We start from the raw sequence: 22,165 nt of genomic DNA, 5'->3' as shown, positions 1-22,165 counted from the left end.
GCAAGGTCTTTTACGCAGTGCTTTTCATTTTTTTTATTTAGTAGATTTTTGACCTTAGAAAATTAACCTTTTGTATGAAGCTTTGTACAGAAATACACTTAAAAAGTAAAGTTACAGTACTTTCAAGGCTGCACTTTACTTTAGGTCCTACACTCATTCGAATAAAAATATTGATCATTGGATATATCATTTGGTTAGTTAGGTTAGGTTAACCATACCTAACTAACCAAATGATATATCGAATGACACAATCGATATATCGATTGATATTTTTATTAAAATGAGTGTAGGACCTAAAGTAAAGTGCAGCCAACTTAAGTAGCCTAGGCCTAAGTTAACTAACTTATTTTATTCATACAAACGTTGCTTTTATCTTACCGTAAACCGGGGTGAAGATGAACAAAACTCGGAAAATGTTTATTATATTTTTTTTATAAGAAATCATAAAAAATTAAATTAATAAAAAAATTTATGAATCAGCATCTTTTTGTCTACATAACTTAAAACACATACCATAACAATCATAACCCAATTGGTGTGTTAAAAAAAACTATTTTAAGCGACCATGTTTTTTTGTAAAAAAAATATGTCTCCCTAAATCCATGTAGGCCTATAGACAATTTGTCAAAAAAACAAAAAAAAATGTTTTTTTACCTTAAAATGACTTTATTATGTTCAGTTTTTTGTGCTCTTCTCTGGGGAAAAAATGAACACTAGAGCAAAAATACATTGAGTGTAAAATGTATAGGGTGTTCATCTTAAACCCGGGGTGAACATGAACAGGTATAATTTATTTTTTTTAAGTTAGATTTTTTGTATTTATTTTTTTTAAACTTAGGGTAAGTTATTATAATACCATGAGTCTTTTTATAAAACAACAAATACAATATATTGATATCTTATTTAACAAGAAAGTTAGCCCTATTCAAGAAAAACCAGAAAAAGTTTTCATCTTCACCCCGGTTTACAGTACTTATTATTTGGTTCTTTTTAGCTTGTTACTAATTTGTGTTTTGATTCTTTTTAGTTTGTTACTAATTTGTGTTTTGTTTCTTTTTCAGTTAAACATCTTTTCTGTTTTTATTTTGATAAGCTAAAAGATGTCTCAGTCTAGTCCGAGTATTTTAAACAGTCTGATGAGATATAGGTTCCAGAGGAAGGTTCAATTTAATAATAATGATTCTCTATGTAAGTAAAATGTTTTAAATACGCTACATACAACTTATTATTTATTTGGTTTATAACTACCTACCAGAAACCATATTTTTGTTAAAATATTGTGTTCATACATTCACGTCAGGCTGATAGCCAATTAAGATCTGAGTTAATGTTCTTACAATGTCAATCGAAAAACGTAGCTGATAACTTAGTTTTTGGTATAAGTTTGTATCATGAATGTTTGAAAGTACCTATATGTTTATATATTGATTTGTCATAATCTGTGACGGCCGCACATTCGTTTTTGTTAATAATTAATGTTTTGTGTCTGTGTCCGTTTATGTTTTCAATGTATTTTTGTGTATTGACGACGACAAGATGTCCCAATAATTTTATGAGGCCAATTTTATAATAGACAATGATATGACTGTTTCAAAAGTAGATGCCAAAGACTAATTATAGGATTGATGGAGTAATGTAGGCTAACTTATGTAAATAAGTCAAACTTTTTTTATAAAAAAACTATTTAAAACTTAGGCCTTTATTTTAGTCTTCTTTGGCAACTTAAATTTAAAGTGCTGATGATTGTTTGTAGTTTCCAAAAAAAGGTTTTTGAGATTTGAATATTTTGAAAACGTTATCCTTATTTGTAGGTACGGTAAGTTAGTTTTTGAATAAACCTACTAACTTAACTTAAATACTTTCTAGAGAAGCAAGCCTACTAGTAACCTAGTACCTACCATATATTATGTGTATTCTGTGCATTTTGATTGGGAGTTTCAGCGACACTACCAGTCCTTAAAACATCAGAACCTGCCAGAAGGCCTGTTATGTTTTTCCTTTATTCTTGCGCTTTTTTACTACATTCATTTAGAATTTACCAAAATTAAAAACCTATTTATTAAGATAGGTAAAAATCACATCTAAATAGAATGCAAACAGTTACTAAAATTAGTGGCATGTAGCCCTACTTATCACCAGGGTCGTGAGGACAATACAACTAACACAACAATAAACATGTTTTCAAACAGTAATCTTGTAATGCAGAATTAATGTGGAATTCAGTGTAGACCGTTGACGTCTTGAAAATCGATTTAGGCCTATATCAGAATCAAAAATCAGACATTTTTATAGTCAAAAACAAATGTTTAGGCCATCATCGGGTACCCAAATGCTATATAAATATATAACAAACATAAAGTGCTTGTCTTAAAAAAAAAAAAAAAAAAAAATACATAAACAGCCTATAACCTGTATTATATACAAAAATGATGTTACCATACCTATAATATTACAGTACTGGTTTTTAATACCTAGTTATTTCAGTTTTTAACTAAACACTGAAATTATTTTTAACACAAAAATTACAGTGTCTACAATTTTGTATTGCAAATACACACTTAAACTGAAACTATATAATGCACCGCCATCACTAGTTTTTTTATTTGTAAATATTGGTTAAACAAGAATGTTATTTTTTTATTAGTTTTATTACTTTAAAATTTTATTTGACGCAGTATATCCAACAAGTGTTGGGCAACGACCTAGGAGTTGGTTATGGTAATAGTGAGGACTTGGTGTACAGTATTGCTAAGCCTTATACCTTAGACTACTGTATTTTACCAGTATTTTACCACCCAACCTATCTCTGTCTGGCTACTATCTCCCTACCATATTTTTTCCAGCACAACAGAGCGAGCAAAGCCAAGAGACAGACACTGATTCCTACGCAGGATCCAGCACAGACACAGACTCTGTCATCAAACCTGTTCAGATCGGCAACGGAAACATGATCAATTCAGAAAATCAGAGTGATGCTGCAAACAATATGGAAAGTGTTTGGAAGAATCTAGGTGTTGGTAAAAGGCTGAAAAATATTACTGTTAGCGAGGTGGTGAGTGTTAAGCAGGAAGATAGAGTTACTCACGCGATATCCGACTCTGAAGATGAGAATGAGGATAAGAACGGTCAGTCCGTTCCAGTGGAGGAAGATGATGATGATGATGATGTTATCTTTGTATCTAACCCTCGGTCTCGAACTCCACGTCCTATCATCTTGTCTGACGATGATGATGATCCTCCAGTTAATTGTGAGTAAAAGATATTACAATTAGGATTAGTTTTCATTTTTCACTGATACGTCCAGGTTTTGTTTGCTGTGGTACTGTATATGTTTGATAAAGTTTTGTTTTGATAGAAATAAACTGGTCCATTATGCACTTGCTTGACATGATAATGCATTAAGTGTCTCGACACTCGACTTAAATGCTTTTGGATAGCCTTGTAATAGTTTTACTTGCATTTAATCAGGGTGTCTACCGGTCACAGACATAATTGAAGTTAGGAAAAAGTCAATGATTTTACAAGGGGATCATAAAGTCAAGTGGCACAAAAAGTGTTGCCCGATTACCTCATGTTCAAGTACCGGTAACTGAAAAGCAGGTTATTGTCTTATTGGGACCAAAGATTGTGCTTTTTAACGTTGTAGACACTATGTCCATATTCCACTGTTTTGATGTACCGTAAACAAATGTAAACTTAAAAAAGTTCAGATGATTGACAACAGATTCCAGCACAAACTCTGAAATGTTAAAAGCCTATAGGACGAAGGGCTTTCACGGGATATCATCCAAACCTGCAAAAGGCACATCTAGAGTATAAGAGCTTTAAATTAGTGCCCAATATGACTATAAAAATACATATTTTCTGGTTGATTTGCTGAATACAAAAATCCAACACATTCTTTTAACAATATACCTAGATACGTTTAAATTTGTTTCTTAATGACATGTGTCTGACTATTTTGACGATCTTATACATTTTAAAAAGGAACAATAATAATCTGAAGCTAACAATCTAATAGGCTACCGTACTTAATAGTGTCAGACAACGAAGGCATGTTGGTTTAAACTTAAAATTATTTATCAATCATGGGTGCAACAATGAATCTATGTTTCTGAACATGTTTGAAATCGACCTTTACATGTTTATTTGATAACATGAATGAAAATACACTTCTGTCATATTAGCAATGATTATGTATTGCCTACATCAAAGAGGTGAATCAATTAGATGTTTTAGGTAAGTTTTTTTTAATGAATTATGAGCTTGGAATGAGTGATGCCTTGCACAGAATTGTTAGTAAGATTGGGTGATTTTTTGTGTCGGAATCATTTTTAGTAAGCCCAGGGATCCCAATGAAGGAAAGCTGTGCCCAGTTTTAAACCATCACAAAATAACAGACCATTTTCAGGATATTAGCTTCATCAATAAATTTAATCTCTCCTTATCGTAAGAAGATGTTTTAACTTTAGACCATCCCAATTTATTGTGTTTTAATAGTTTTTAATAAATAAAAACTAGGCCTAGAAATTTAATAAAACTTCATTAGAACTTCCAGTTTTGCAAACATAACTTTTAGTCAACTTTTCACTGTTTTCTGATGTTTCAGCAAACAACCAGAATTCTTTTTGTTCCGAGGACACTAGTTTTAAGGTCAGTATTCTATTTATATTTTCCAACATATTTAATTGTTTTAAATTGGTAATTTTTAATGTGCTTTCCAACTCTAGATACTGGTAGATTAAAACTTTGTGACTATTTTGAGCTTTATGTGAAGTATGTTAGACAACAATAAGTTTCATTAGTCCTTGTGAATTAATACACTAGGCAGGTACTTTTCCTGTGTTACAGAAAGAACCAGAAATCTTTATCGTGGATGACGACAGCAACAGTGTAGAAATCATTGGTAGTGATTCAGAAACTAAACCAAATGTCGAGACTACACAAAAGCAACAGGAAACCCAAGCTGAACCCCAAGTAAACGGCAAACGGAAAGCTACCTCAGAATCGCCTAGACCAAAAGGTAAATTCCCGATTTCATATTATAATTTTCTTCAAATATTGAAGTTTTAGCTGTTAACGGTAATATTTCAATGACAATAACTTCATTATGTTAAAGTCCTGTGATCCAACATATTTATCCATTCAGACCTCATTTAGGTTTTTATAACAGTTTCCTTGTTTAACAAAAGAGATTGAAATAAAAAATATAAAAAATACATGCCTAACAAGATTTTGCAAAAAATAAAATTGGAACCAAATATAGTTTCTTTTACCTCTAAAAATGTCTCTAAACTGTTTTACTGGACTTAGAAAATGAGGTTTCCTTAAACTTGATATTTTAAGTATTTTTAAGCTCAATATACCAATGACATTTGCAATGATTTATGTTTTACCTTAGCTAAAAGAAGAAGAAAGAGAAAAAAGATTAATTCAGATTCAGAAGATGAGAACTCACGAGGGCCCAGAGTGTTTGACAGGTTTGTAAAATTAATTATTGTTGGTTAATTATTTTAAAACACCAATCTAACGGTGCTTTAGGTCTTGTTCGTTTATTGGCAGGGTTGAACAATACCATTGACTATTGGATACCGAAGTAGACTTCCCATCTATATGGACCAGCTGTAGCCAATTCTTTATTAAAAAAGAATGTAGTTGTGTGAGCCAATCACAGTGTCTAAAATTCTATTTTATACGTTATTTTTTGTTACTGACCAAGTTGATGGGTCATAACAGTTGCTATAACTCATCATAAGTCATTCCCTATGTTTGACTTGGTTACAAAGATTGTGTATTCGGCAGAATTTAGTAATTTAGATCAGCGAAATCTTTAGGTGGCTCACATCAACTACGACGATTTTGATAAAAAAGCTGGCTACAAATTTAACATGGGGATGGAATAAAACTTAAGGTCGGATTAAGCCAAAGCTTGTATAATTGAGAGATACTTCTGAACACGGTCTCAATGTAACTTTTTTGTTCCATACTGATGTTGTTGATTCCTATTTTTAAATCTTTAATGCTTCTAAAATAATGAAAACCATTCAACAAGAGTTTTAACCACCCTCATTGTTTCAACAACGATTGTTAAAGGTCTAAGAATTACAGAGTTTTATAAATAACGTTCAACTAAGCATGTTCAACTGTAAAATCCCGATCATGACTGAGGGTTACTACCATTAGACCAGTGTGTTACATTTCATCTAGGGTTCACAGGCTTATTCTCCATGCCAATAAGTTTGACCTTGACCAGGATGCGGTCCAGGTCATAAAAGAATTAAATGCCAAAAACTGAGCCCTGATAGCTTTGCTTACATCTTGCCTTAGAGTAGAGGTGTTTTTTTAGTGAGCTGTCTGATCAATTCAGGAGTATCAACTAATGACTACTGGCCACCTGTGTGCGTAAAAGCATTTTTACCTCTCCCCCTATAAAAGATAACTGTACAATCGTAATAAATAGTTGTGTATAATCCTATTACTTTGTCTTGGACAGTGATGCGGACACAGATGAGGAGATTTCAGGAGAGATGACCGAGTCTCAGAGTAAAGTCTTCAACTTCTTCAACACGGCCACCGAAGGGGAGCTGAAGCTTGTGCCATCTGTGACAGTCAAGAAGTTAGAAGCCATTCAGAAGTTTAGGCCTTTTAACGGCTGGAAAGACCTAGTATGCATCTCAACTTTGTAGAAATTCCTTGAAGTAGGCTTACACAGTGATGTTAGGTGTCAACCGCTTTTTCAGACGGAACTGTCTTAGCTGGGTCACTGAAGATGCCTCTTTACAGGGTGAAATATCTGGAGCGATCTCCAACTGACGTCTCATTTGATATCAAAATCCACTAAGGGTTGTAAAACACTGGCCGCAAAAGCCTACTAATGAAGAATAAATTTTAGTAGGCCTACCATAATTGTTTGAATATTTTATTTGTCTTTGAAATAGTTTTAAAAACCTAAATCTAATTTAGACTATTTTGCTTCTTTGACACGACCTTATCTATCTATTTTATCAACATTGATAAGTGAATTTTTCAACATCTTTGGTTAAAAAAACATAGTTTTGTGTGTCAGAGAAACTTGCTCACCAAATTACAAAATCCAACAACAATTACAAAAATAACAAAGTTATAAAAAAACAAACATTTCTGTGTTTTTTAATGTTCAGCTTCGGTTTGAGTGATCTCCAATACAGATATATTTTTTCATTCTTTGAAGTAGCCATTTAATATGTAAACATGCTCTTTTATTGTTGGCATGAACAGCTGTGTTAATTAACGTAAACCTGCAATACACCTGTTTATATTTGCACCATTATTTTTATACATCACGGTAAGGATATTATTTTTAATGGTTAAGGGACATTTTGTTTCACTGGAAGTACATGACTATTTTTGTTTAAAAAATAATCAAATAAACTATAGGATTTTTTGAGAGGATAGCAGGCTTACCTGAATGGGAAAGAGTCCAAACTGGAACAGGAACACAAAACTTTACACTATATACAGAAAACATTAGAATATATCACTGTCACTGACAGCATTTTCAACTAAGGAAGAGAGAGTTTTCTAGATGTCCAAAATGGTGGCCAGTGAGTTGTTGAGTCAGTGTTGCCAATAGTATGAATTTAAAAAAACACAGTTTCAGTTTATCTTTTATGCACTATATTTATATATATAAATATATATGTAAGCCTGCTAGTTGGGTTGGATGTTGAAGTGGAGTGGGTTAGATGAAAGGTATTATCTTAGGTTTAGGTTTGGGGGTTGTCTAGACTTAGTAAACTAGCTACTAAACTAGTAAACGAGCTAGTAAACTAGCTCACTGGCCACCATTTTAGACATCCAGAAAACTTTCTCTTCCTTAGTTGAAAATGCTGTCAGTGACAGTGAAATATTTTAATATTTTGTGTATATAGTGTAAAGTTTTGTGTTCCTGTGCCAGTTTGGACTCTTCCCATTCAGGTAAGCCTGCTATCCTCTCAAAAAAGTCCTAAAAATCTAGGCCCTTGTGCTCTATGCTACACCCTTAACCTCAAATAAACTATAGTTTGATTTTATGTATTATGTTCTGTAGGTTACTAAGTTCCAAACAGAGAAGTTCCTGAGCACTAATCTGTTGAACGGAGCACAGCAAGTGTTGGAGGCTCGGGGTGCTGTGTCCTACTTGATGCGCAAGTGTGAAAAGATCGCACAACGCACAGAGAACGCAATCGCAGCCGGCTCTCACAGTATTACTCAACAGCCTTCCATCCTCAATCCAGAGTAATACCAGTTTACTAGATAACTCGGTAGATAAGTTTGTATAGCATAGAATTTGTCTCATTTCTGAAATACTGAAAAAAGTGTTAGTTGAGGTTGAATAGTTTACTACCGATAACCAGTAATGAAATGTAATTAGGTGCTTTGGTGTATGCGTTTCTTAAAAGTTGTTTGAACTAACAAATGATCTTAGCATTGTAAAATCATACGGTAAAATTTATGTAGTTAGTTTTAATATAGGCCTTTGACTTATTGACTATGTTGATAGTAAACATAAATCATACTTACATAGGCCTATGATTTTTTTAAACCAAGGATAAAAATAAAAAATAAAAATGAAATCAAGGTCGAACAGCTTAAAAAAACAAATAATCTAGTATCTTGAAGTGTTTTTGTACGGGTTATTGGTTACAGAGAATATTAAAAAATTTTAAATTTAAAATTCCCATGTTATTCTTATGAATAAGTAAACTGTTGTAGTTTGCTTGTTTATGGATATATTTTAATCAAAAATGGCAAATTTAACTATTTATATTTTCTAAAAAAACATACTTTAACACACTTTGCTCCCTGTAGCAGCAAACGTAGGTACTCGTTAAATGTAATGTTATTGAAATAAATTTAATTAAAAATCAAATCGGGCAAATGAAAATTCGCTTGGTCTGGAGGCTTGCTGCAACAGGGGTATTTACATTTTTAAATACATACTTTAGTTATGAATCAGTGATGAATCTACAGAGGCTCAGTGGTATCCTGGCAGACGAGATGGGTCTGGGCAAGACTGTGTGTAACATGTAGCTGCAATGTTCTAGGTTAAAACTGATGCCGTACCAGATGGTAGGACTGAACTGGCTGAATGTGATGAACCTGCAGAGGCTCAGTGGCAGATGAGATGGGTCTGGGCAAGACTGTGTGTAACATGTAGCTGCAATGTTCTAGGTTAAAACTGATGCCGTACCAGATGGTAGGACTGAACTGGCTGAATGTGATGAACCTGCAGAGGCTCAGTGGCAGATGAGATGGGTCTGGGTAAGACTGTGTGTAACATGTAGCTGCAATGTTCTAGGTTAAAACTGATGCCGTACCAGATGGTAGGACTGAACTGGCTGAATGTGATGAACCTGCAGAGGCTCAGTGGCAGATGAGATGGGTCTGGGCAAGACTACGTGTGTAACATGTAGCTGCAATGTTCTAGGTTAAAACTGATGCCGTACCAGATGGTAGGACTGAACTGGCTGAATGTGATGAACCTGCAGAGGCTCAGTGGTATCCTGGCAGATGAGATGGGTCTGGGCAAGACTATCCAAGTGATTGCCTTCCTGGCACATCTCAAAGAGACAGGCCAGACCGAGGCCAACAGTCCTCATCTAATCGTGGTTCCTGCATCCACGCTAGGTATGTAACGTGCAGCTTTGACACTCCAAAAAAATCTTTCATGAATTTGGATCACAATAGAGTGTTTCAAAAACAGTAAAAAACTTCTTTAATACCTTAGAACTTGTAGCATAGACTAAACAAATCTTTATATGATTTGAACAAGCGTGTCTCACAAAAAATTGCGTTGAACATCTCCTGCCATTGTGGAGACATCATTGTCACTAGGGATTACGCCATAATCGCTTACAGTTGTAACAAATCCCAATACCAAGAAAATCCTGATAATGATTGTCGATTATGTTATTGCAACCAAAGATCAAAATATATTTTTTTGAAAATTCCTGAAATTTTGGGATGATTTACTTTAAATTTACCAAGGGTTGCCTTTCCCTGTTTGTCATGGTGGATATTTGTCACAGAGAATTGGTGTATAGAGTTTGAGAAGTGGTGTCCCTCCTTGAAGGTGGAGCAGTACTACGGCTCACCTGAGGATAGAAGATGGCTGAGACATGCCTGGTTCAAGGATGGATTTCTCGACACGGAAGTGGTGTTAACTACGTAAGTCAAGTGCATACACTTGTTTTATCTTGTAATACCATCGAAATGTGTTACATATTTGAAAAGATCGATCTGAATTCCAAATAACCCATATTTTTTACATCACTATAATCTTTGTTCTATGATTTATGTTCTAGTGTGTAGTTGTGCACAAATTTGATTGGTTTTTCTAACTTGGAACTTTATTTAGCTGTCCGAGATCCTCCTTTCCACAACTAACTAAAATAATTGAGGTTATACAGTACATGTAAAAACTAAATTCATTACTTTATGTCAGTGATACAACCACCAAACCAAAGTTTTTTTTTATTTTGTTACAGGTACAGCATGGTTGGCAGTTGTTACGAGGAGAGAAAAATGTTCAGAGTCAAACATTTTCACTATGTCGTCTTTGATGAAGCTCATATGTTGAAAAACATGAACACACAGCGATACGAGAATCTCATTAATATCAATGTGAGTTTGTTGAAAACATTACAAATAATTATGAGAGTAAATTAATAACGCTATGATTTTCTTTTAACCCCTTCGCTTAAACTTATTTTTACACCTAACCGGGCCAAAAAAATGAATTATTTCTGTGTAATTTTACACAATTTACAATATTTTTACCTGCACTCAGAATTTTGTATTTGTATATCAAATACTGTTATTTTTCTAATCAGAATTGAATTTAGATTAAAAAAAACAAACATTTTATTGGTTAAAAGTATTTTTATTATTTTTCTATACCATATAATACAAAAAAAAAAATGTATATAAAATTTTTTTTATTTTTGCCTTTTTTAAAAATTTTTGACTATAAAAGTTAAAAATATCTTACTGTTCTGCCTTAAAATACTGATTGGCATGTTGTAGACTCAAAAAGATATCAAGCAAAGTTCAACTTAGTATGATATGTCTTGAAACATTCGGGTAGGTGAAGCGCAACAAGGCACATTTCGCACTCCCACCGACTGTCACTCCGCTTCCCTTGTGCACTACAAACTTTACAGCGTCTTGATGGGTTTTGCTTTACTTCATTAGGTGGGATTTGTCTTGGGAAATGACCCCAAGAAGCTGCTTGAAGCCGTAGAGGGGTTTCAGATGTTGATGGCCGCCCTCTTCGTTTGTAGGCCGGTAGTTGTCTGGTCTGGAACACTTGCTCCGTAAATTTACTTTTGAATTCAGCAAATCCTATCTTCTTCTGGGTGATTTTTTTAAAAACAACATAAGAGTTGAAGAGAGCTATGTCCAAAATATAAAAAAAAATCTTCTTATACCCTTTAGCATATCTCCTCATCGTAGGAAAAGAAGCAAGCTGTTGGTCTTCTCGGTCGATACCGCCCATCGAGCTGTTGTAATAGAGGATGGGTTCAGGCTTGGTAATCACCTCACCGCTGACTCTGTCTCTCTTTCCAGTTGTTTTTTTGTCTCCCTTACTGTGGAAAGTAGACAAGAGACACACTTCTTTCTTGTCTTGCCATCTAAGGGCCATCATGTCATGGCTAAACGCAGCTTCATAATCACCGACCTCAAGTTTTCCACTTTTGAAACTGTCAGGCATATTTGTCCTCCAAGAGTTTACCGTCCCAATCACATTGAAACCAATATGTTTCAATCTATAGTAGAGGAGAGGTGAGGAATACCAGTTGTCAATTGTGAGGGTATGACCATTACCGGAACATTCCTTGACCATTTCAATGACTATGGCCTCACTCACCAAAAGTTTATCACCCTCAGCAGTGTCTCCACCCCCTTCTTCCACTGTTTCGCCTTGTTTCACTTCAGCACCGGTGTATATTTTAAATTTTGTACAGTATCCACTGCTTGACTCACAACATTTGTAAAATTTGATTCTGAACCTGGCTCTTTTCTTGGGGTTGAATTGCACATACCCCAACCTCCCACGAAATTTCATCAAGCTTTCATCTACTGCAATGTTTTCATCGGCCAAATATAACCGTGAAAACTTTTGATTCATGTAATCAATGACATACCTCAGTTTCCACAGTTTGTCATTCTGAGGCTTATTTTTATTATCACAAATATGGAACATTGTTGATAAGAGCAAAAACCTACGAAAAGGCATAACTTTTCGAAAAAACGGAGTCTCAGTAGTAGCAGTAGGGGCCCAATACGATTGAATGGTCCTTTTCTTCACAAGTGACATCAAAACACATAGACTGTAAAAACATGCCATTTCATCAGGAGTTGTTTCAAACCATTCAGAGAGTAGATGTTTATCTTTACCACTTGCATTATTTTTTTCAATTGTCTCTTCGGCGTATTTGTTTGTTTCTGTAGCAACATGTTGCCAAAAATCATCCTCGACAAACGCGTTGAATACTTCTACTTCAGATGGAGAAGGACCTAAATTTCTTGCTAAGCTTGCCCTGACACCAGGACAGCCTGTAAAAGGTATTTTGAAAATACTATTGTCTTCTATGGTGTTGGTCCATTTCCAACCTTGTTTTTTCTTTTTCTTAGCTGTTTTAGGTTGGCCCTTAGACCGTTTAGTAGGCTTAGGTACCACTAAACTAGGATTTTTTCCTTTAGGCCTACCTCTTTGACTTCCCCTTCCCCTTGATCTACCAATAGTTGCACCTCTACTATACTCAGGTACTTGACAAGGAATTGTTTCAATAAAACTAGGGTCATCAGCCTCAGCCTCCTCACTTGGTGTAGGAGATAGTGCAGGTGCAATTACCCTACCTCGGTAAATTTTTTCCATAAATCCAACAGGGTTTTCATCATCAGAACTTTGCTGTTCATAGGACACAGGACTAGGCCTATGAGGCACATTTTGAGGGGACATAGGTCGGGCATAACTACAGGAGGGCTGGTCATGCAAACAATCATTATTTACAGGCTTAGGCCTAACATGCAGGTCATGCAAACAATCACTATTTATAACAGGCCTAGGGCTAGCATGCTCTGTCACACCATTATCAGCTAAATCTTGAGGTTCACAGTCAGCAATACTTATACTATTGCATGCTTCACTTACGTTTTCATTGTTTATTTCCAATAATTCATCATCACTCTCAAGCCTTTCTTCAAATAAATAACAATCACTGTCTGAGTCACTGTCACATTCAATAAGTTTAGCAATCTCACTTTCGTCCAATTCCCTTCCACACTCATCAACAAATAAAAAGTTACTCATCTTATTTATTTTATAAAACAACTATTTGCAAACGAAAAATAGAATTCAACATGATATAAATAAAATACTGTTGTGAAATGACGATGTAAACATAAACAAACAAGGCAGACAGCTGCCAAGACAACGTTCCCAACGTCAGCTGGTAAATCGTAATTTTCAATTGATTGTTTTTGCCGATTGGGCAGGCTGTGGACGACGAAAATACAACCAAATGAAAGCCTGAAGCTTGCAGAACAAGAAGCATATGCGATCTGTTGGATTTTTTGGGAACTAACTCGGCAAATATTGATTTTAATGGCGGACGGCGATTCGCCGTCGCTTCACACAATGGCTCGCGGGAGCACGACGGCGAATCGCCGTCGCTTTAAGCGAAGGGGTTAACACAAAATTTTATGAAATTCAATCTTCATCATCTCTTTTTTCCTGCTGACCCTTTGTGATCTTTCTTAACACAATCCAACCTCAGTTTAACTTTCTCCCCGAATATTTTTTCTTTCGCAATGTTCCTCAAACATCTTTGAGAAATGGTTCTTCCTGTATTTGCTAGAACTCTACCTCTTTCTTGTCCTTTCAAACGGTGTTAGATACACCAATTTTAAAACAATGTTATGCACGATATAGGTTAACATTTGGAAATTAGATTGATTTTACGTACTTAAAGTGGTTTAAATACCTGCATTTAAGTAATACAATTCGTTGCTTATGTTGCAACCGGTTTCAACTCCGTGGAGTCATCTTCAGGCGTCCAAGGATATAAGTTATCACTTCATTTGAAGGTCGTCACCTTCTCAGCAACTTTGTATGTTTTAGCGAATTTCCCATATAGGGAATAAGCTATTACCGTAGGTCTCATGGTAAGACCTAGACCCGGGACCGATTTACTTTTTCGTTTTGAGGTCCCCAGAGGCCAAAAACACTATCCGTTCAAATTGAATATTCATATGAATATGAATTTGAACGGATGGTGTTTTTGGCCTCTGGGGACCTCAAAACGAAAAAGTAAATCGGTCCCGGGTCTATTAAGCTTATTTATATATATATATATATATTTATATATGTGTCCGTTAGCGTGATAACTCGAGCAAAATTGATCCGATTTTGATGAAATTTGGTACAAACGTGTAAACCTACATTTATTCGAACGAGTTCGCGAACCAGCATAATCGGACCATGGGATCAGTGGTTTATGGGGGATTTTATGGGGTAAAAATGGGTTTTTCTCATTTTTGACCCTAAAAACTTTAAATTTCCAAATTTCTCTCTAGACCATTTTGAAGAGCTTAAGAAAACAAATAATTTAGTATATTGAAGTTTTTTTGAATGTTCATTGACTACGGAGAAAATTAAAGAAATTGTAAATTTAAAATTCCCATGTTATTCTTATGGAAAATAAATAAACTGTTCTAGTTTGCTTATTTATGGATATATTTCAATCAAATTTGGCAATTTGGCTTATTTCATACTAAGCTATCAATATTTCAATTGAAAAAACACACCTCAACATCTTTCCCGTAGCAGCAAACCTATCTACTCACTAAAATTAATGATTTAAATAGGAAATAAATCTGAAAATTTATAGGGAATATTTTAGTAGAAATCAAGCCGGGTGAATGGAAATTCGCTTAGTATGCAGGTTTGCTGCGACGGGGGTATTTTAAATGTTAAACGTCAGTGTTCAGTGTTCAATGTTCGTGTTGCGTGTATATTCGTTTTTTAAAAACTATGACGACCTTCAAATGAAGTGATAACTTATATCCTTGGACGCCTGAAGATGACTCCACGGAGTTGAAACCGGTTGCAACATAAGCAACGAATTGGATTACTTAAATGCAGGTATTTAAACCACTTTAAGTATTATACAGTAATCCGGAGGCTAACATCCATCAATATGATTTTACATAACTATGTGTCAGCAACTTAACAAAATTAAAATTTACTGCAGCTTATGAAATTTGTATAAAAAATGACTGGACGACTGGACATTTCAACCAGAATTATGAAACTTAAAACTAAAGAGAAATATAAAAAAATAAATAATGTTGTTGGAATAGCACGCTAAATGAGAAAGATTATGACACGAGAAACAAAACAATGAAGAATTATCTTACTTTAAACTGAAACGTTCATCAGACGAAAATGCTGTGAAAACGTCAGTGAAATATTCTAATCATTGTGTTTGGGGTAAAGTTGTTGTGTTCCTTCATGAGCTACTTGGCCTGATACATGATGTGTATTGTCCAGGCCCTCCATAGAATACTGTTGACTGGGACGCCTCTACAGAACAATCTACTAGAACTCATGTCTCTCTTGGTGTTTGTCATGCCTGACATGTTTTCTGGAAAATCTGAAAATCTCAAGTTCCTATTTTCAAAAAATCCTGTAAGTACTACTTTCACTAACTTGAAAATTGATTATATCCTTAATGTTCACTGTTATATATAGGCCTATAAACTACTTCTTCTATTTATTGGTTAATTTCAGTGTTTCGATGGTCAAACAAATCAACCTGAAGCTATTCAATTATAATCACAGCTATCCTGAATTATGTGACTTCCTAAATCCTACATGTTTGTGTCGGGTTAAGCCACAGCCAAGCATGCATGGGCTTAGTCATAGATAACATATACTCCCTTAGTAGATTTGTCATCCTTATGGAACAGATGACGCCAATTTTATTGTTAGTTATGTACGTCACCACAGAAAACATACCACTATAATCCAGAATGCCAACCGCATGGTAAAAAGCTTTAAGTCCTTTGAGAGAGCTTTGCCTGTCAATTCGTAGGCAGCGCCACCAGCGTGACGTCACACTGTAGAGGTTGTGTTTTGTTTGCAATTTGTTTCTTGTTATTTTAGTAATTTAAAACCTCATTTAACCAAATTAAACGTTCTAATCATAAACAATAACTGGTTTTCTTGTTATATAACCAAACAGTAAAGCACAAATCAAGAAAATAACCCTTAAATAATAGAAACAAAATATCATCTACACGATCAATGTCGCCGTACATGAAGTAGACAGAAAAACAAGCTTCAAAATATACATTGGGATGAGAAGTCTACTTGTGTCGCTTAGTCTATCGTTTAGCTTGTATTGAACTTTTAAATAATCTTAAAGATGACTGATTGTCGAGAAAAATCTGTATGCTATTGTCACTTTCAGAAACAAAATATTGAGGATGCACCTTTGTTTGAGCAAGAACAAGTACGGAGAGCCAAGCGAATCATTCACCCCTTCATTTTAAGGAGGCTTAAGGTAAACATTGTTGTTATGATGTAAGTATAACACACAAAAACACACAATGAAACTTATGTTCATGTTAAACTTGCAAACTCTCCCAACTCTAACTAAAAGTTTTTGTTTTAAAACACAAATTCCGGATAAAAAATTTGTAGACTTCCAAATTAGATGAATATAGTATCAAAATTGTTTGTCCTAGCATTGATTTTGAAAAGATTAAAAAATTTTAAAAAATGAATCTGTGTTTTTCTTCATATACTAGGTAGTCAATGGATAGTCAAACTAAGTCACTAATTTAAATCATTGGTAAAAATCCTTGATTTACTTAATGGTTTTGTTTTGAATGTAGCTGGACGTTCTGAAAGATCTGCCGACTAAAACATCAACAGTGGTGAAATGTGCGATGGAGGAAGACCAAGCTGCTAAGTACGCAGAACTTCTAGAAGAGGCTCGAGACGACACTGGCCGAGAGATCAACTCCATGACAATTATGATGAGGCTGCGCAAGATGGCAAATCATCCTCTCACTCTGCGATATCATTACCAGGTAACTATCATTATGTCATAGACATTTTTTTCAGGTAGTGAAACACACACACCTCAAACTCTCACACTAACACTTACATAGATGTAATGTAAAGGTTAATTTTATTTTATTCTTTTAAATTCACTTATGTTTTTTTTCTTCCTTTAAATATTTGTGTACATACTCTGTAAATAATTTGTTGGAATAAAGAGATAATTCATTCATTCATTCATTCTCTCTGCTTTTCCAATTGAGATATATTCTTTATTATTTATGCACATTTTTGTTCAAATGTAGCACGATTGGACATACAATTGGTTTGTTATTTAGGACAAGTCAAGCAATAGGCTACTGGGATTCCTTTCACAGACAAAGGTGTGGAACTTGCCGAAGCACTTTCCTCTATAGAGCACTAGTGCCCAATCAAATTCTGTCCACGTTCTCTGTCGGTAGAACGGCTGTTTCTATGTTGCCAGTAAGATGAGCAATCGGCTATTACAACACTGCAGACTTCATTTAAAAGTCTTTGAAAAAATTAAATTTTTTTTAGGTATTTATGTTAATTATGTACCTGAATGTTTCTTGTCTAGGATGACATGTTGGCAAAGATAGCCCAGCTGCTGTCTACTGACCCTACATATAAGGAGAATGACCCAGAAAGAATCCTGGAGGATCTACAATGGATGTCAGATCACCAATTGCACAAACTTGTCAAGGTGCACAAGGTGAGTGTACATGCTTTATTCTTTGTATCAGAACTCCCACTTTTCACCTACTCTCAAGAGAGGTTTTAGACAAATAAAGTCTGTTAAAAAGGGGAACCATGTAAACTGATTATTGATTTTATATTACAGTATTACAATAGAACTCCGGTTAACCGAAGTAAAGGGGGGAGAGCTGTTTCGGATAACCAATTTTTTGGTTAACCCGTAATATGCTAAAAATAGCATATGTATTACCACAATGTGTAGGAAAAATAAATTTAAAACAATGCCTAAGCAAAAATGTTAAAAAGGGTTAAAATACTTTAAACTTAATAACTGAGGTTACATACTTATATTTTAGCCCTGTACCATTTTCATTTTATGGATACCGGTACATATTTTATGAAAACCCAGGTTTCGGTTAACCGGGGTTCTACTGTATATTATAAGTAAGTAGCTATAGATTATCAATCCTTGATACAGATATGCAAGTGCACCATTATGTATACTATATTTAACTAAAACATCTCTTTGAAAGTTTTAGATTAAAAAAAGGTAATAAAGTGTTTTTTTTTAGATAGTTAAAGGTTAATAGTTTAGCATAAAATAAATACATTTTCAAAATTTGATATGTTCTTAAACAAGCACACTACAACAGTTTACCTATTCTCCACAATATCATGGATATTTTATATTTATAGTTATTTCTAATTTTCTCCCTTATCATTAAGTGCATAACAACGCTTCAATATTCTAAATTGTTTGTTTTTAGAGCTCTACAGAATGGTTTAGACAGTAATTTCAAAATTGAATATGTTAATGATCAAGAATAGAAAACCCCAAAATTAACCCGCAAACCACCCCATAAACCCATCATTCTCATATCACGATCATGCTGGTTTGCGAACTTGTTTGAAACCATGTAGGTTCACTCATTTATTCCAAACTTCATCAAAATGGGATCATTTTTCTCAAGTTATCGTGCTAATTTGAATTTGAACGGATGGTGTTTTTGGCTCCTAGGGGCCTCGACAAAAAAAAGTAAATCAGTCCCTGTTCTAGGTCTTACCACGAGACATACACTAATAGCTTATTCCCTAAATAGGAATTTTGCTAACACACTGATCTTCATTGCCTGACTGATGGTTTTTGTTGTTGCCAGTGTCTGTCGGGTAATGAACTGCCTGATCCTGTCCTCGTCCTCAGTGGTAAGTTCCTCAAACTGGACGAGATCTTGCCACCGCTCAAGGAGACGGGACACAAAGTTCTCATCTTTTCTCAGTTTGTGTTCTTGCTGGATATAATGGAGGATTACATGCGAGTCAGACAACACAACTTTCTTCGCTTGGACGGCTCCACGCCTGTTTGTGACAGGTAACTGATGTTTTGTTTGATTCTATCTTGGCTTTTATGGACAAGCAAATCTGTGAAAGTTTTTGTGAAATTCCCTTTGCAGAATAGTTTTGTTTTGATAAAGCCCTGTTTGAGAAAGGTAACGGATGTTTTGTTTGATTTAGCTGGACAAGCAAGTCTGTGTGAACAATTCTGTGATATTCTCTTTGCAGACTGATTTAGTTCTGTTTTGCTAAAGCTAATTCAGTATGTTTACCAGTTACAAAAGTCACTTATTTGAAGACACTGAGATAGTACCCCTGAACGCCAGGTTAAGTGCATGTGTTCAGAGCACTCCCATATTGCTAAGCGTATAATGTTGATAAAAAGGCATTCCAACCCACAGATTTTTACTTGACCCTAAAAAGTTAAGAGAATAATCTGTAAGAACATTAAATTTTGAAATTAACCTTGATAAAGGGGGTTGTTTATGTTTTTCTGCATTAATTGGTGTTATTGAATAAGAACACATTTACTACAGGGGGTTACGATGGAGTGTGACATCTGGTAGGGAACTTAAGTAGTCTGGATGCCGATCAGGTCAATGTGCAGTGGGGCAATGTGTCATTCAGTCAACAGATGGGCAATGTGACTGCTGTTTAAAAGTACTGAGGGATACTGATGTTTCTTTTTGTTAAAAAGAGCACTTTTGATTTCATTCAACAAATTTTTGTTAACCATACAGTTATGGAGTTATTTTTGGTATTTTTGTAAAAACAAAACCCGCTCTTGGTTTCTCTACAGGCAAGACATGATTGATGAGTTCAACGAAGACGAATCCATTTTTGTTTTCTTGCTGTCAACCAAAGCTGGTGGCATCGGGATAAATCTGACGGCTGCTGACACTGTGATTATACACGATGTAGACTTCAACCCTTACAACGACAAACAGGCAGAGGACCGTTGTCATAGGATGGGACAGACCAGGTAGGTGAAATAACCTATAGTAGCATACATGTCACCAAACCAGTCTCCAATAGTGTGTCACACAGCTGATACAGACTCACAGAGCTGATTTAAGGCTTTGAAAGATGGAATGAATTTTCTTATGTCCTTATGTTTGATGTTGCTAATATACTTTTTTCTTGCTGTATTTTGTTAGGTTAAGTATTATTAACAGCCGTGTGGTCAAATTTGCTTGGTAAAATACAAACAAATTATTTTAATTTTCTTTATTTGAAGGGAACACTTGCGCTTTACTATTTTGGCCATCAAGAGAAAGAAGATGAGTCAATGGTCGGGTATTCATAATCCATGCGAGTGGTAAGATTTTTGAACCAAGCTAAGGGTAAATTAAAAGGTTGATGATGTAGGCCTATATAAAAACAAGTGATTGTATATTCAAATAACATTAAAAAAAAAATGAGTAAAATAAATAAATTCAAGCGATAAAATAATTAAATAAAAATAAATTTCATCTAGAACAGTAAAGTGTTACACTAAGCTCCAAAATACAAGTACCATGCAAGACAAATTTTTTCCGTTCATTTATTCCAATACTTTTTCAGACCTGTGACTATCATGAGATTTGTGAGTGAAGGGACCATTGAAGAGGCGATCTTGAGGATAGCTCAAGAGAAACTGCATTTAGAAAGAGAAGTTACTTCTATTAAAGGTACGTCATGTTCTAACCATTTTTAAAATGTATCCATAAGCATAATCATAGAATACCTAGCTGTATTGTTCATGAGTTACATTCAAGTATCTTGATAAGTTTTAAAGCCAGCTAATTTTATTCTTTTTAGATGATGAAGTGATGGCAACCATCGACGTTGCACAGCTGTTGAGAGAAAGTTTGGGTATCTCCAAAGCCTCCTGACCCTCGCGTGTGCGCTGCACGGTCACTCAACCTGCTAGCACGTCCGTGCACGCTACAACAGGGCAAACGTCTGCGGACTGTGATATTATTGAATTGCTGTGAGTCAACGGTGCTACTCTTTGACCCGTTGTAATTCCTAAGGGTATACATGTAATTAGGGTTTTATGATGGAAAGCTGAAAGGTTTAAGGAGTTCTGAAAGGATAAAGTTCAGATAGTTTACTCAAGAGAGGAGTACAAGAGTTGATAGATACTTAATACAAGGTCACATTTACAAAATGCAGAACCAGAAACGTTTGGCTAGTTCCACCAAGTTAAAGTAGGCTAAATAAAAATCTGAAGACAACACAGAAAAACATTACGAACGTTAAACAATTAGCTTCAATAAGTGATCATTTGATGCCATACCAGCAGAAGGCGATTCCAAAGAACCACATTTTCTCCTTATGAGGGACAAATTTAAAATTATTGTATTAAAGGTGACATAATGGTGGCACAGTTGCCTAATCGAGCCTGCTTTCTAAAGCAAACGAGAAAGAAAGTTCACAAAAATGACACTGGTATTTCATTCTCAGATAGGACTTTTGGAGAGTAGTTTGAAGATAAATTTGTGATGAGATCAAAGCTTGAGTCATTTTAGTTATCTTTTTTAAACATGTAGAGTACCGGTACTTTGGTTTAGAGTTTTAGTTTTAGTTATTTTAGTTGCCATCTTGATTGTTTTCTTTTTCTTTTTTTTTGACGATTGTCATGAACTTTGTACTTAGTTTTAATGACAATAAAGCATTTCATTTCAAGTATATTGGCCACTAAAGAAAAAGCATATATTTACAAACAGAATGTAGAACAAAAGATGTTTTATGTACAGGAACATTTAAAAAAGGCTAACTAATAAGGTTGAAGATGTTTTCATAACTTGAGGTTAGGAAGACTTTCGGAGCCTGTAATGTACTGGTAGTTACAACGTAACCCGTGTTTTTAAGATAGGACTTTTCAGAGAGCATAATAAAGAAAACATTAAATTTAAACGACTATTTTTCTTGACTCTCTAAAGAAGTTCTATATTTTTAAAAATCTTATGGGACCTTTTATTAGGTATGTTTTAACCACTGGACACTAACTTTCTGAGGTAAGCTAGTTCAACTCTA

General features: G+C 34.7%; 2 protein-coding genes across 2 annotated transcripts in view; one reads left to right on the top strand and one right to left on the bottom strand.

Moving 5' to 3' along the window:
* The window catches only part of LOC128995746 (uncharacterized), a 7,153-nt gene extending 6,628 nt beyond the window's left edge, over positions 1 to 525 (bottom strand). The window contains exon 1 of the mRNA XM_054420764.1: positions 514 to 525. Within this exon, the coding sequence (XP_054276739.1) occupies positions 514 to 525 (12 nt within the window). The remainder of the gene's footprint in view (positions 1 to 513) is intronic.
* The window catches only part of LOC128995297 (SWI/SNF-related matrix-associated actin-dependent regulator of chromatin subfamily A containing DEAD/H box 1 homolog), a 23,375-nt gene extending 1,210 nt beyond the window's left edge, over positions 1 to 22,165 (top strand). Inside the window, exons 2-19 of the mRNA XM_054420271.1 lie at positions 1,062 to 1,188; positions 2,844 to 3,248; positions 4,610 to 4,653; positions 4,852 to 5,023; positions 5,402 to 5,480; positions 6,494 to 6,665; positions 8,069 to 8,256; positions 9,449 to 9,648; positions 10,050 to 10,188; positions 10,509 to 10,644; positions 15,578 to 15,715; positions 16,500 to 16,592; positions 16,927 to 17,124; positions 17,694 to 17,828; positions 18,970 to 19,181; positions 19,944 to 20,126; positions 20,708 to 20,814; positions 20,945 to 22,165. Coding sequence (XP_054276246.1) covers positions 1,101 to 1,188; positions 2,844 to 3,248; positions 4,610 to 4,653; positions 4,852 to 5,023; positions 5,402 to 5,480; positions 6,494 to 6,665; positions 8,069 to 8,256; positions 9,449 to 9,648; positions 10,050 to 10,188; positions 10,509 to 10,644; positions 15,578 to 15,715; positions 16,500 to 16,592; positions 16,927 to 17,124; positions 17,694 to 17,828; positions 18,970 to 19,181; positions 19,944 to 20,126; positions 20,708 to 20,814; positions 20,945 to 21,018 — 2,763 coding nt within the window. The 5' untranslated portion in view covers positions 1,062 to 1,100 and the 3' untranslated portion in view covers positions 21,019 to 22,165. The remainder of the gene's footprint in view (positions 1 to 1,061; positions 1,189 to 2,843; positions 3,249 to 4,609; positions 4,654 to 4,851; positions 5,024 to 5,401; positions 5,481 to 6,493; positions 6,666 to 8,068; positions 8,257 to 9,448; positions 9,649 to 10,049; positions 10,189 to 10,508; positions 10,645 to 15,577; positions 15,716 to 16,499; positions 16,593 to 16,926; positions 17,125 to 17,693; positions 17,829 to 18,969; positions 19,182 to 19,943; positions 20,127 to 20,707; positions 20,815 to 20,944) is intronic.

The sequence above is a fragment of the Macrosteles quadrilineatus genome, unplaced genomic scaffold, assembly GCF_028750875.1.
Source record: "Macrosteles quadrilineatus isolate MER2022 unplaced genomic scaffold, UCM_ALF_1.0 Scaffold_5__1_contigs__length_97177068, whole genome shotgun sequence".
Taxonomy (NCBI): Eukaryota; Metazoa; Arthropoda; class Insecta; order Hemiptera; family Cicadellidae; genus Macrosteles; species Macrosteles quadrilineatus.
The sequence above is the reverse complement of the archived record's forward strand: the minus strand, read 5'-3'. Positions and strand labels throughout refer to the sequence as shown.